Here is a 12,196-nt window from a genome sequence, read left to right as displayed (position 1 = left end):
CTGCGCTCAACGTGACTTGGCTCTGCCGGCAGCCTTGTCCTTCGCCATCGAACATTACGGGTGTTATCATAATACCCTAAAGGGGGGGAAAACGGGTCGGGGGATGTAGGCGGTGCTGAAATGACCGGCTTTGAAGAACCTGCAGGCAAAGTTTCGTCCAATCGTCTGAGCCTGTCCTCTTATTCCCGATTGTAACTAAATACTGTTGCGAACGCAGCCGAAGCCCTTTGTTGGAGATGTGTGAGCGCAGTCTCTACAGAGCGGGCTATGTGGGCTCGCTTCTGAATCTGCAGTCGCCCGACTCTTTCTACTTCTCCAACCTACGGCCGAATGGCGGCCAGTTGGCTGCGCTTCCCCCCATCTCATATCCACGCGGCGCGCTGCCCTGGGCCACCACGCCCGCCTCGTGCGCCCCCGCACAGTCTGCGGGCGCCACTGCCTTCGGTGGCTTCTCACAGCCTTACCTGGCCGGCTCCGGGCCTCTCGGCCTGCAGCCCCCGGCAGCCAAGGACGGACCTGAGGAGCAGGCCAAGTTCTATACTCCCGAAGCGGCCGCCGGGCCCGAGGAGCGCAGCCGTACGCGGCCGCCTTTCGCCCCCGAGTCTAGCCTGGGCCCTGCAGTGGCTGCTCTCAAAGCGGCCAAGTACGACTACGCGGCTGTGGGCCGTGCCGCGCCGCCGGGCTCCGCGACCCTGCTCCAGGGGGCCCCCTGCGTCGCCAGCTTCAAGGACGACACCAAGGGCCCGCTCAACTTGAACATGACAGTGCAGGCAGCGGGCGTTGCCTCTTGCCTGCGACCTTCACTGCCCGACGGTAAACTGTGCCCAGGCTCCCCGGGCCGGTTTGGGCCGGGATGGGAGGTGGGGTGCAGGGGAGAGTGTAGAAGGGAGGTGAACAGCCTGGGACGGGCAATCAACAGAGAACGGGAGGGCTGACGTGGGTTGGGGCTGTGTTGCAGGCCTGCCGTGGGGGGCGGCCCCGGGGAGGGCCCGCAAGAAGCGGAAACCCTACACGAAGCAGCAGATTGCGGAGTTGGAGAACGAATTCCTCGTTAACGAATTCATCAACCGGCAGAAGCGCAAGGAATTGTCCAACAGGCTGAACCTCAGCGATCAGCAGGTTAAAATATGGTTCCAGAACCGGCGCATGAAGAAGAAGCGTGTGGTGCTTCGGGAGCAGGCGCTGGCGCTCTACTAGCCGCGCGTGTGGCCCAGGCCCGGGCCCTTTTGGACAGAGGCCTGGTGTGGAGAGGAGCATCTGGGCCTTGGGGCTTTTCCTTTGGCTCCTCCACTGGTCCAGAAGCCAGCAGGAGAGAGTTGGAGATCAGGCCAGTTGGGCCTTGGGATGCTTTCCCATCTCCATGAGAAGCTGTAAGGGGGCATTTGTTGGGGAGTTGCAGTGCAACCTTGGGGGCCTGGGGTCACCTGTTCTTGCTCTTGGCTGGGGCATTTGCACCCACCCCTCACTTTTGCTCCCTTATACTTGGATTTTTGTTTCCTCATGGTTATTTCTCCCTTTTCCTATCTCTAGCCCTTTCTGCATATGGCAGGCACCTAGCTAGAGCTCTTAGTGGAAGTGAATATAGGAAGGCCTTCAGAGGGAGTGAAAAGAGCTGTGGCTACAGTTCTGTCTCTTTGCAATTGGTCTCTTTGCAGCCAAAGAAGCCCTTTGTGGAAAATCCAGGATCTTCACTGTGGAGGAAGGAAAGGGTGCTCTCTCCTCTCCTGTTTGCCCTGGCTGTTTTTGGAGGACAAAAGCCGCCCTAGACCTTCAGACTTCCAGAAGAAAGGGGAGGGGTGGAGAGGAGTGGGGAGAGGCTGGGTGGCTGGGCAAACTTGGAGACACCTTGGAATGCAAGCTGGGCTGGCCTCTCTAGCTGGGTGGAATTGGCTGGAGATTTCCTTCCCAGAGATGGGATGGGCTCCAGAGCAAACCAAAATTCCCCGACAGGACTGGCAAAATTCCCTTCTCCCACCTCTTTGCACATGCCTAGGCCAGGTCCACCCTTTAACTGGACCCCCCGAGCTGAACTCTGGTGAGGGGAGCTGCTGGTCTGCTTTGAGGCTCAGTTGCACATGAAGGAAGGAAAGATATCCAGGGGAAGGAGAAAAGAGTGGGTTAAAGGGAAGAGAGGTCCTATACTCTGACTGTAAATATGGTTTTCCAGTTGAGGTGGGTAAAGGTATTGAACCAGTCTTTCTTCCGTAATCTTAATGGGCCACTGCAAGGAGAGGCAAAACTCTTTTTTAAAGCATCATGGGCTAGGGAAGGAGACCTTTCCAAATCTCAGCCCCTGGTCACTGTTTCTGACAGCAGAGAGGAACAGAAGTTCCTCTCTCATCCTCTCTCTGCCACTGGCCAACTCCACCAAAGGGCCAGCCACTGTGCCCTTTCTGAAGCATGTCTGGCCTGCCCTAGTGGAGCCTTTTAGGCCCTGAGCCCTGCCAGGCTTGCCTTGTAGGGGCTGGGGTTCCTGAATGCCAGATGGAGTTGTTCTGGGTGTGCTGAAGTGTTCAGACTTAACCTCAGTGAATCCAAGCCCCCCCCACACACATACACACACACACACACACACACACACACATATGTGCAAAGCTTCTACTGTCCCTGCCTGTTCTCCCTCTACTTCTGAGATGTAGCACATATACCCCCAACTCCTAGCAAAATGCACAGCAGCCTAAGCTCAGGATTCTTTCCCAAAGTCCAGTGATTTCTTTTTAGTGGAGGACCAGGGCCTAGACCTGGAATGCACACCTCACAAGGAGCCTTGAGCCTTAGCCCAACTGACCTCAGTTGATATTTAGATTAATTTCATTTTCTCTAATAGTTATTGTGCATGTTTTGTTTTCATTTTGCCAAAAACAATAGCTTGTATAATCAGATACAATATAGAAATGTTTTGAGTGAAAATAAATATCCAGGTCCCAGCCAAGCTGTCAAGGGGCTGATGTTGATTTTTCAAAATGCTTCGAATTTCCTTCTCATATTTTTCAAGCCACCAAATTCGTTTTTCTTTTTTGTTTGTCGTTTCACTGCAGGTGTTGATTGTTCATTACATGAGAAAATGGCTTCCGAGGCAGTCACGAAATGCTGTGTAAAAGCCTATGAACAAAATATGTATGAAATATCCAAAGTGGGGGTGGGGGGCATAAGCAGATTTGAGTGTGTCTCACATAGTAAGAAGACTCTGAACTTGTTGCAGGGTTGGGGCTTCTATACTTTGCCTAAATTCTCAAAATTTAACGCTTGTTGTTAAGGGGGCTGTCAGGATTTGAGGTTCTTCAGATTTCAAAACAAAGCATCTTTCTGCCAAGTTTTGGTCAATCTTCTCTGGAACAGGTTATGCCCTGCAAAAATTCCTGACACTGGTGTACCTCCACCAGGAGCCCAGGAGGCTCCCTTGGGAAATGCGACCTCATGACACGGTAGCCTGTCGGAGCCTCTAGCTCAGTCCAGGAAAGTCAGGGCCTGGTTGGTACCTACCCAGTCTTCTTGCAAACCCCAGCTCCTAGCTGATGGAATTGTAAACTAAGTTTTAGCTAGGAGAATTAGCAAAATTTCTAAGACCAAGCATTCAACATTTCAATTCCCTTTCCCTGAAGCCAATTTGATGTACATGAAAAATAAATTTTTAATTGCTTTTATGAATACACACACATATATATATATATATATATACACATATATACATATATACTGGGAAACAAGTACCAGCCTGCCAGGGCCCTGTGGCTAGAAATGTTTTCCCACCTGGCTGGGTTCATGGAGGCGGTGGTACCCAGAGTCGGATCTCTCAGTCTGAGTCTGCATTCAGAGGTTTGCCTCCTCGAGAAGAACTGAACAAAGGCAGAAGCCGCACTGAGACCTCGGGTCTGGAGGGCTGGGAAAAGAACCAGGAAACCAGACTTAGATCCAGGCCCTAAGACAACACACAGAGGCTGTTTTTTTCCAAAATATACCATTAAATCATCATCTCCTTTCCCTTTAGCCTAGGATATGTGGGGGCAGGGGATATCCACAGAGTGCATTCCTCAATGAAAATTAAATTATTCTAAGTATAAAATCTTGTCTGTGAGTTCAGCGTGTTTTCCAAATCTATCCCCTTTCCTGGTCCACACAAAGACGGCGGTATCTCCTTCCAGCAGAGATTTGGAACCACAAGGAAATTTGTAAAAAAAAAAAAAAAAAAAAACGCCTGAGAGAAATGATGCTAAAGTCTGAGTGCTTAACATTCCCTCGCAGGAAGAAAAATGCGTTCTCCGAAAACACTGCAGTCCACGCAGGCTTCTTGACTAAGAAAAAGGTTTTAAAAGGAGAAAAAAATGGCTTCGTCTGGCATTCAATCAGTTGCGAACTCAGAGGGCGACGGGGGACGTTTTTAAGGCCTGGGGGTTCTCCCCAAGGGAGGTGGGCTGGGGGAGGCTTCCGGGATGTGTGCGGGTGGAGAAGAAATCCGGAATAGCTGTAAATATTCATGTCTGCACAGTGAGGGGGGAGCTGGAGGGCCCTTCACCCGCCTCTCCCAGCTACATCCACCCCCCTCAGTGGTGGTGGGGTAGAGCACCGGCGCCTGTCCGACTGTCCTTGGACAAAGGTGATCTCCCCACATTTTTGTTCTCCAGTGGCTTGACTTAAGGAGTCCATTCCGAAGGCTCTGTAGGGAAGGGACTGGCTCTGGGTGTTTTCCCCGCGTTTCTCTTCTTTCGTTTCCTAAAAGAGCATAAATAATTAAAGTTTGGCAGGGAGGAAAAGCTTTCTTGCAGAACTGTAGTGGCAATAAATGAAATGACTCAGAATCCCTTCTCCAGTCAGCTTTTACGAGAGAGCTGCCAGACAGTGTCTCTTCACGTTCTCCAGATACCAGGGGCGCCCTGACAAAGTTAAGGTCAAGTTAGTGTCTTATCTTGGGTGGCTCAAAATTACCGCATCGCGTCCGGGCGCTGCGCGGAAAGCTATTCCTCGCCGAGCTGCTGGCTGCGCCCCGAAGGCCTGGTGCGCTGCTCCTGGCGTTGCGGGTGGGGCCGTGCAGACAAGGACAAGGCCACAGCGCCGGGGTCTTCACGGTAGGTTCTCGAGCGGGACGCGCGGGTCCAGAGGCTGCGGTTTTCCTTGGGTTTGGGGGGAAAGGACCAAGGAGGGAACTGGGGCCAAAGAGCGAAGCGGGCTGGGGCTAGGACTGGAACGAAAGCCTTGGGTTGTGGGGGAGGGCAAGGGTCCCCGCTAACTAGCCAAGAGGGGCCCGCCGCCCCCTTCCCCTGTGTACCCGCGCGGCGTTGCAGATGGCTCACCCTCCCCCGCCAAAGCGCTGCTCGCGCCCAGAGCCGCCGTCGCCATGTCGTTGAACTTGAATGGTTCGTCCTCCCCATTTCCCTCTTCTGCGGTCATCAGGTTCCACTTTGGGGGCGGCGTGTTGCCTGCGCCCCACCCCGAGCCGCGAGAATTTTGAACATCCCCAGACACATAAAAACCCGGCTTGGAGTCCTGTGTTTTCCCTGGGTCCTGAGCGACCACAGGGCCAATGTGCGGTGTCCGGGGAGCCATTTTAGAAGAGAGATCCAGGGGCGTCGACCACGAGCCCGAAAGGGAGAGGCTGGGGCCTAGGATGGAGATGGGGCGGCAGATAAGTGTGCCGGGGGTCTGAGCTGAGAAGGGTGCTGGCTGGAATCTGGGCAGGGGTGCCAGCTGCGGAGAGGGGGCACACAAGATAGGCAGTGGGGGGGGGGAAGCTCGGTGCCCTCCTGTCGCCACCGACCTGTTTGCGCAGTGTTGGGGGAGGGAAGCAGACGTGGGAAGGGGCGGAGGAAGGAGAGAGGAAGGCAGAAAGGGAGGGTGGAGAAAAAGAGGAAGGGGGGGACATCAGCCAGAAAATAGATATTAGCTCAGACCACCCGCCTTTTCTCTGTCTGTCCGCACTGTGGGCAGAGAGCACAGCACCGGCACTGCGGCAACACGGTCCAGGGAGGGAACCAGCATCACAGCCAGCGCCGCCTGCCCTGGGCATAGAACTGAGGCCCAGGCTCCAGTGCTGGGACTGCCTGGGCAGTGGAATCTTGGGGAAAGGGGCAGCCTCCTGCCCTCGGTTTTGGGATTTGGGTTTGGGGAGAGACTGGTTTACCTTTGGAAAGAGCCTACTCTTTCCGAGGTGGGAGCCCAGGCCTTGCCTGGACCCTTGGGCTAGGAGGAGAGGGTCGTGGCAAGCGCTGAAGGAGAGTGAGGCCTTGGGGCGAGTGGACGGGGTGCCCAGAAGAGTCCGCCTCACAGCCAGGTGGCCCAGAAGGGCTCGAGAGGGGAGGTAGGCGCCGTTGAGAGCCTTCGGAGAGTCAACCTATTTCCAAGGGAGGCCGCAGTAACCATGCCGACCCAAGGGCGCCAGAGGAGCCTTGGGGAAACGCGGAGTGGATGCGCAGGCCTTGGCCGGGCTCCGATGCAGTGAAAGGTCTGCGTGTAAGGCGGACTGGTCCCCGGCTAAGCCTGAAAGCAGAGGGGATGAGGAGGGCAGAGGCGCCAGGGGTTTGTCCCACGTTGGGGGGCAAGCGGGAGGCCAGGCACAGTGTGGGTAGAGGATAGGACTCCAGATCCTTTTGTTCACTAGATCCCCCCAGCTTCTAGGGAGGCCGGGACCACGGGGCGTCTCCTCTGGCTGAGCTCCCTCCTTGCTTTAGTACTGAGAGAGAGAAGGCAGAGAGGCAACAGAGAGAGAGACAGAGACAGTGACACATAGCTTAGGGGAAAAGATGAGGGAGGATGAGGAGACAGAGAGAGAGGAAAAGAGACAGGGAAAGTAAGAAGAAAGAAGGGAAGAGGAAACGAGAGGGCAGAGTGAGCGAGAGTGAGCGAAGAAAGGACAGGAGAGACAAGGGAGAAGACTGAAGAGAGAAGAAAGAAGAAAGAGACAGGAATAGGAGAGAAACCAGAGAGGAGGGGAGAGGTCCGGGTGGGCACCGAGGCCCTGGCCCGCATGAGCACCTGGGAGGGGTTTGGCGTGGGATTTTTGAGGCCAACACTCGTGCCCCCGGAGTCAGAATCGGGGAGAGCCAAGTTACTCCTCGGTGAACGCGCAGGGCAGAGAAATATGTAAATCAGGGCTCCCTGCGTCCAGGAGAGTGTCGCAATTACGCCCCATGAACAAGAAGCAACAAGCTCCCAGCGGGTGAGCTGCGGAGGGTGGCGGTGTCGCGGGGGAGGGAGCCGCTGCAGTAAGGGGGGTGGGGTTGGGAGCCTCACACCCTCACACCTAGTCCCTAGCTTCTAGGGAGCCCCGGGCTGGGGCTCCCCCCTCCGTTCCCTGCTTCTCTCCCTTCCCCCTTCCTCCCCCTCCTTCCCCTCCTTCCTCCTCCCTGCCGGCCTGGGTCCGCGTACTTAAAGCCGCGCGGGCGGGCGGGCGCGGGCAGGCGGCCCGGTCGGACGGTGGCAGATGCGCCCAGCGGTGGCGGCCGCCGGCGGCGCGCAGGTGACCGGCCTGAGGCGCAGCCTGGTCAGGGGGCGCCCCAGGAGAGCTGGCAGGAGAGGGAGGCCGATCCGCCCCCAGCGCGCGCGCGTCTCGGCGCCAGGAGCCGTCCCGGGGCGTGTTGGCTAGCGCTGATATAGATATAAGGACATTTCTCTTCATGGCGTCACGTGACATAATTACCACCAGAATCAATCAAGATGAATTGCACGTCAGAGCCCGGTGGGGATTTTTGCTTAGTTGATCCTGGCCCAAGCCTCTTGTGCAATCGATGGCTCAGGTTGGCTGCGCGGGGAGCGGCCCGGGGCTCGCCGGCGCGCACGCCGCGGAGCCATGAACGACTTTGACGAGTGCGGCCCGAGCGCAGCCAGCATGTACCTGCCGGGCTGCGCCTACTATGTGGCCCCGTCTGACTTCGCTAGCAAGCCTTCGTTCCTTTCCCAACCGTCGTCCTGCCAGATGACTTTCCCCTACTCTTCCAACCTGGCGCCGCACGTCCAGCCCGTGCGCGAAGTGGCCTTCCGCGACTACGGCCTGGAGCGCGCCAAGTGGCCATACCGCGGCGGCGGCGGCGGCGGTAGCGCGGGGGGCGGCGGCGGCGGCGGGGGCAGCCACAGCGGGGGCGGCGGCGGCGCCGGGGGCTACGCTCCCTACTACGCGGCGGCGGCAGCTGCAGCGGCGGCGGCCGCAGCGGCCGAGGAGGCGGCCATGCAGCGCGAGCTGCTCCCTCCCGCGGGCCGCCGGCCGGACGTGCTCTTCAAAGCGCCTGAGCCGGTGTGCGCTGCGCCCGGGCCGCCGCACGGCCCCGCGGGTGCCGCTTCCAACTTCTACAGCGCGGTGGGCCGTAATGGCATCCTGCCACAGGGATTCGACCAGTTCTACGAGGCGGCGCCTGGGCCCCCATTCGCCGGGCCGCAGCCCCCGCCGCCGCCGGCGCCGCCACAGCCCGAGGGCGCTGCCGACAAGGGTGACCCCAAGACCGTGGCTGGTGGCGGCGGGGGCAGTCCCTGCGCCAAGGCGACCCCCGGGTCGGAGCCCAAGGGGGCAGCGGAAGGAGGTGGTGGCGACGGCGAGGGCCCCACGGGGGAGGCAGGGGCCGAGAAGAACAGCGGCACAGGTAGGCACCGGGCACAGGGCGAGCGGCTGGGCCCAGGGGCTGCGGGTGCAGGGGGGCGGAGGGGGCCTCCCTCTGCTTGCGCCGTTTTATGTGCTACTTTATAAGCATTCGGAGGGGTTTATACATCCTATAAGATTTCCCGGGCCGTTGTAAAGCGTGTTTATGGTAGGAAACCAATTTAGGTGGGCTTAAGGTAGACTTTCGAAGAGGACATTAATCGCTGCAGAGAGCCTTTCTCCAGTTTTGGGAAGGGGGTGCTAGAGACCTTGGAGGGAGTGAGGGAGATTTCGAACCAGTTTGTGTGTGCGGACACCCGAGCCTCCTGCTTTTAAGGGAGAGAGGCGCGGGTGGGGGGGGGAGTTTGATCCTTGCACTGGACTTTATCCAAGCCGCTAGGTAGTGCGCGCCGCTGGAATCTAGCAGATGCCCCGGGCTGGTGCGCTCGTGTCTCTCCCCTTGGGTTCCAGTTCAGAGCCTGCCTCGCCCTCTGATTCCACACCTCAGTGCCAGGCTGGTTTTGTGTGTAGGGTGTGTGTGTGTGTGTGTGTGTGTGTGTGTGTCCGGGCGTGAACACATGTCCACGCCCGCACTCTCTCCTGTGCCCGCCCATATATCATCCCCCACGACGCAGGCAGAGCCTTTCAGCGGTGGCAGGGGACGTCCCCAACGGGGCCAGAGCTTGGCCCTCGCTCAGTGACCCGGGCGGGCCGGTGGGGCTGGCAGGCAGCAGCCTCTCTCACCCTTTGCTCTCTTTGACTTGCAGTGCCCCCCCAGCGGTCCCGGAAGAAGCGCTGTCCCTACACGAAGTACCAGATACGCGAACTGGAACGCGAGTTTTTCTTTAACGTGTACATAAACAAAGAGAAAAGACTACAACTCTCTCGGATGCTCAACCTCACTGACCGGCAAGTCAAAATCTGGTTCCAGAATCGCAGGATGAAAGAAAAGAAACTGAACAGAGACCGTCTGCAGTATTTCACTGGAAACCCCTTATTTTGAGAGCTCCAGGAAGCGCCCCCTCCCCCGAGCCCCACTCACCCACCCTCCTCCCCACCAGCCTGCCCTCCGCAGGTCCAATGTCCTTGGGTTTAATGACGCCTCTTCTCTGTGGAACTTCACCATTCCTTCCCACGGTCAACTCGGGACCTCCCAGCGACCACTGCAGCCTGCGGACGAGGCCGGGGACTTGGCCAAGCGGATCCTAATAAGGGGAAAATGGTAAATGCAAACGTCCCTTTACAATTTTACCGCCAATGTGCTGTTGTTCCTCCTCCCCCTCTCAGAGTCCTCGTGGGGACGCGGCGGGATCTGTAGGGAGTTAGGCCGCGGGGCTAGAAGGCTCTGGTGTTTTGTTCTGAGTTTAAGAGATTCCCTTCTTTCCCCTTCCGTGAACGCAGATTATTTAAACTCTGGGAAATGTACCTTTGGTCTGTCATATCAAGGCATAAGTCACTGTCTTTTTTGTGTGAATAAATGGTTTCTAGTAAAATGGAGGTTACAGCTTCAATACACTGTATGGATTCTCCTCTTCGAAGTTTAGTGTCTGATTAGGATATTTTAGTGGCCAGAATCCTCTCCTCCATGCAACTGAAAATCTGAGTGAAATACTGTTAATCCCACTAAAATAGGAATTGTTCTCTCTTACTCCTTGTAGGCTACACTGGTTTTAAAATTAGGTTAGTGATGAATTTCTGAATTGATGTTGTGATCCAACCATCCTAGTGTTGCCTTATCCAGGCAATGATGTTGGGGCAACAGGAAACTAAGAAGTAAATCCCCACCCCCACCCCTAGTCTAGTTAACTTGCAGTTCTGAAAAGACAAAAACCATTTTTTAAAAAATCTGTTTAGAAAATCCAATTCTCTCTTAATGAGGTGACAAGGAGACAGCGTCCCTTAAAAGAAGAAATGGAAAATAGGACTATCCATTGGAAAGGGGGAAAAAAGTTTGTTAAAAGAAAGATATCAGTGGGTGGAAAGGGCCTGGGATCCTTGCTGATGTCATAGTGGGATGGAAGCAGGGAACATACCCATCGCCCCCAACACACACACATTGGAATAGGGCTAGGGGCTGCAGACCTGCTTCTCACCGCATTTATCGCTTCAAGTTAAAGAATGTGGTGTGAGCTGCACTGCACTTTATGTTGCAGGGCCAGGCCAGGCTGTTTACAAAACCTTGAACTGTCTAGACAACACCATAAAAGCCAAAGTTCTAAACAGCTTAATTGGGTTATATTATACACCTTCTGGTGGGCCCAAAAGAGATTTCCGCAATGTGCAATAAACTGGAGAAGTGAGAAAAGCTTCTCTTTCTCTGAAAAGAGTTAAGTGAATCTTATGACTCTTAACCTCTCATAAGCCCAAAGTCAAAATATAAATCCATAAATGCACAGCACCCCATGGATCTTTCCAACAGTTATGCATTTTGAAATGCAATTTTTAAAAATTGCTAAGGCTTCTGTGGAGAAGGAAAAAAATAAGTGCATAAGTGTATGCCTTTGAACTTCCAAAATGTCAAGGTCATCACCTTTAACCTTTCTGAATAATTAGGCGCCTTAAGGTTCTTCTGTGATTTTCAACTGCCACCCACTCTCATATATACATGCTCACACACATCCAGACTCACACACACATTTACGACCACACAGAGTCATATCAGGAGCTCACCATAAATCTAAGAAAATTCCCAATTTCAGGATCAATAACCTTAATTTCCCTGCAAATATTTGTGTAATGCAATAGCAATTGACTTCTTTTTAAAAATGCTAGTTAGATTAAAATACCTACTAGCATGTTTTTGCTACAGATAGGAAATGCTGAGGATTTTGGGGGCGAGGGTAGCGATCCCCTTTGCTCTAACGAAGAACCACAGTTTTAAAAGGAGGTATTTGAAGGAGGAAGTTCTGTGTAGACTTACACCTTCATTATATTTGGAAGCAATTTGCCACCCTGTCATATAAATTATTGCACTTTCTATGACATGGAACAAAAGGAAATATATTTATATTGTTTTAAAAAGCATCCCTCAACCTTTGGGGAAAGATTCACTAGAAACAAAGCCTACAATCAAAAAATTTCGTTAAGAAGGGGATTCCTTTGTTTGGAACTCTGGGCATCGGTAAAAATGTCAGTGTCCCAATAGTATGACTGTTCCAGGAGCTTAAAACTGGTTTCTTTCTTTCTTTTTCCATCTATATATTTTTTAACTGCGTCTAAATGTTGCAAGCTTGTGTGCCCACCACAGTACGCAAGCTGAACCCTAGAGATACCATTTCCCATTTGCAGGGGCCTGGAGATCCACACGAGGGCGCGCTCACGTTCCAGAAGCCGAGTTTGACCCAGAGGCAGCGGTACCTTATCTTTCCAATACTGGATTCTAATAGGCGATCTCCGCCTGTTAGAAACAGGCGGTAGCTAAGGTGTTTGCTATTTGTTTGTTCTAAGCAACCACGAGGTGTGAGAAGTTGTATAGAGACAGAGAAAAGGGAGCCACCAGATTCATGAAACAGGAGATGACCTAACCGTTGTCTCCTTAAAGATAAAGCTGTTTGCAAAGAATACCTTGGTATAACCCGATGGTGTTGAGAAGAGAGTTTTAAAAGACAAATATATGCGTTTTGAAATATGTCATGG

The 12,196-nt window shown here is 54.3% G+C and overlaps 2 protein-coding genes across 2 annotated transcripts; both read left to right on the top strand.

Annotated features, from left to right (window-relative positions):
* The first annotated feature begins 236 nt into the window (after positions 1–236).
* On the top strand, positions 237–1,197 carry HOXD12 (homeobox D12). Its single transcript, XM_045559186.1, has 2 exons — positions 237–813; positions 959–1,197. The coding sequence occupies exons 1-2, from the start codon at positions 237–239 to the stop codon at positions 1,195–1,197; spliced, it is 816 nt and encodes a 271-aa protein (XP_045415142.1).
* A 6,491-nt stretch (positions 1,198–7,688) lies between these two features.
* On the top strand, positions 7,689–10,060 carry HOXD11 (homeobox D11). Its single transcript, XM_045559055.1, has 2 exons — positions 7,689–8,564; positions 9,328–10,060. Exons 1-2 carry the CDS (start codon positions 7,781–7,783, stop codon positions 9,561–9,563), a joined length of 1,020 nt encoding a protein of 339 aa, XP_045415011.1. The 5' UTR covers positions 7,689–7,780; the 3' UTR covers positions 9,564–10,060.
* Positions 10,061–12,196: the final 2,136 nt, after the last annotated feature.

The sequence above is a fragment of the Lemur catta genome, chromosome 8 (assembly GCF_020740605.2).
Source record: "Lemur catta isolate mLemCat1 chromosome 8, mLemCat1.pri, whole genome shotgun sequence".
In the NCBI taxonomy this organism is placed as follows: domain Eukaryota; kingdom Metazoa; phylum Chordata; class Mammalia; order Primates; family Lemuridae; genus Lemur; species Lemur catta.
The sequence above is the reverse complement of the archived record's forward strand: the minus strand, read 5'-3'. Positions and strand labels throughout refer to the sequence as shown.

What these genes read in the sequence shown, in the direction of transcription:
- HOXD12 (XM_045559186.1), top strand. Translation starts at nt 237, where the DNA reads ATGTGTGAGCGCAGTCTCTACAGAGCGGGCTATGTGGGCTCGCTTCTG. An exon ending in GCGACCTTCACTGCCCGACG is followed by an intron (nt 814 to 958) that starts GTAAACTGTGCC and finishes GCTGTGTTGCAG; the next exon opens with GCCTGCCGTGGGGGGCGGCC.
- HOXD11 (XM_045559055.1), top strand. Translation starts at nt 7,781, where the DNA reads ATGAACGACTTTGACGAGTGCGGCCCGAGCGCAGCCAGCATGTACCTG. An exon ending in CGAGAAGAACAGCGGCACAG is followed by an intron (nt 8,565 to 9,327) that starts GTAGGCACCGGG and finishes TTTGACTTGCAG; the next exon opens with TGCCCCCCCAGCGGTCCCGG.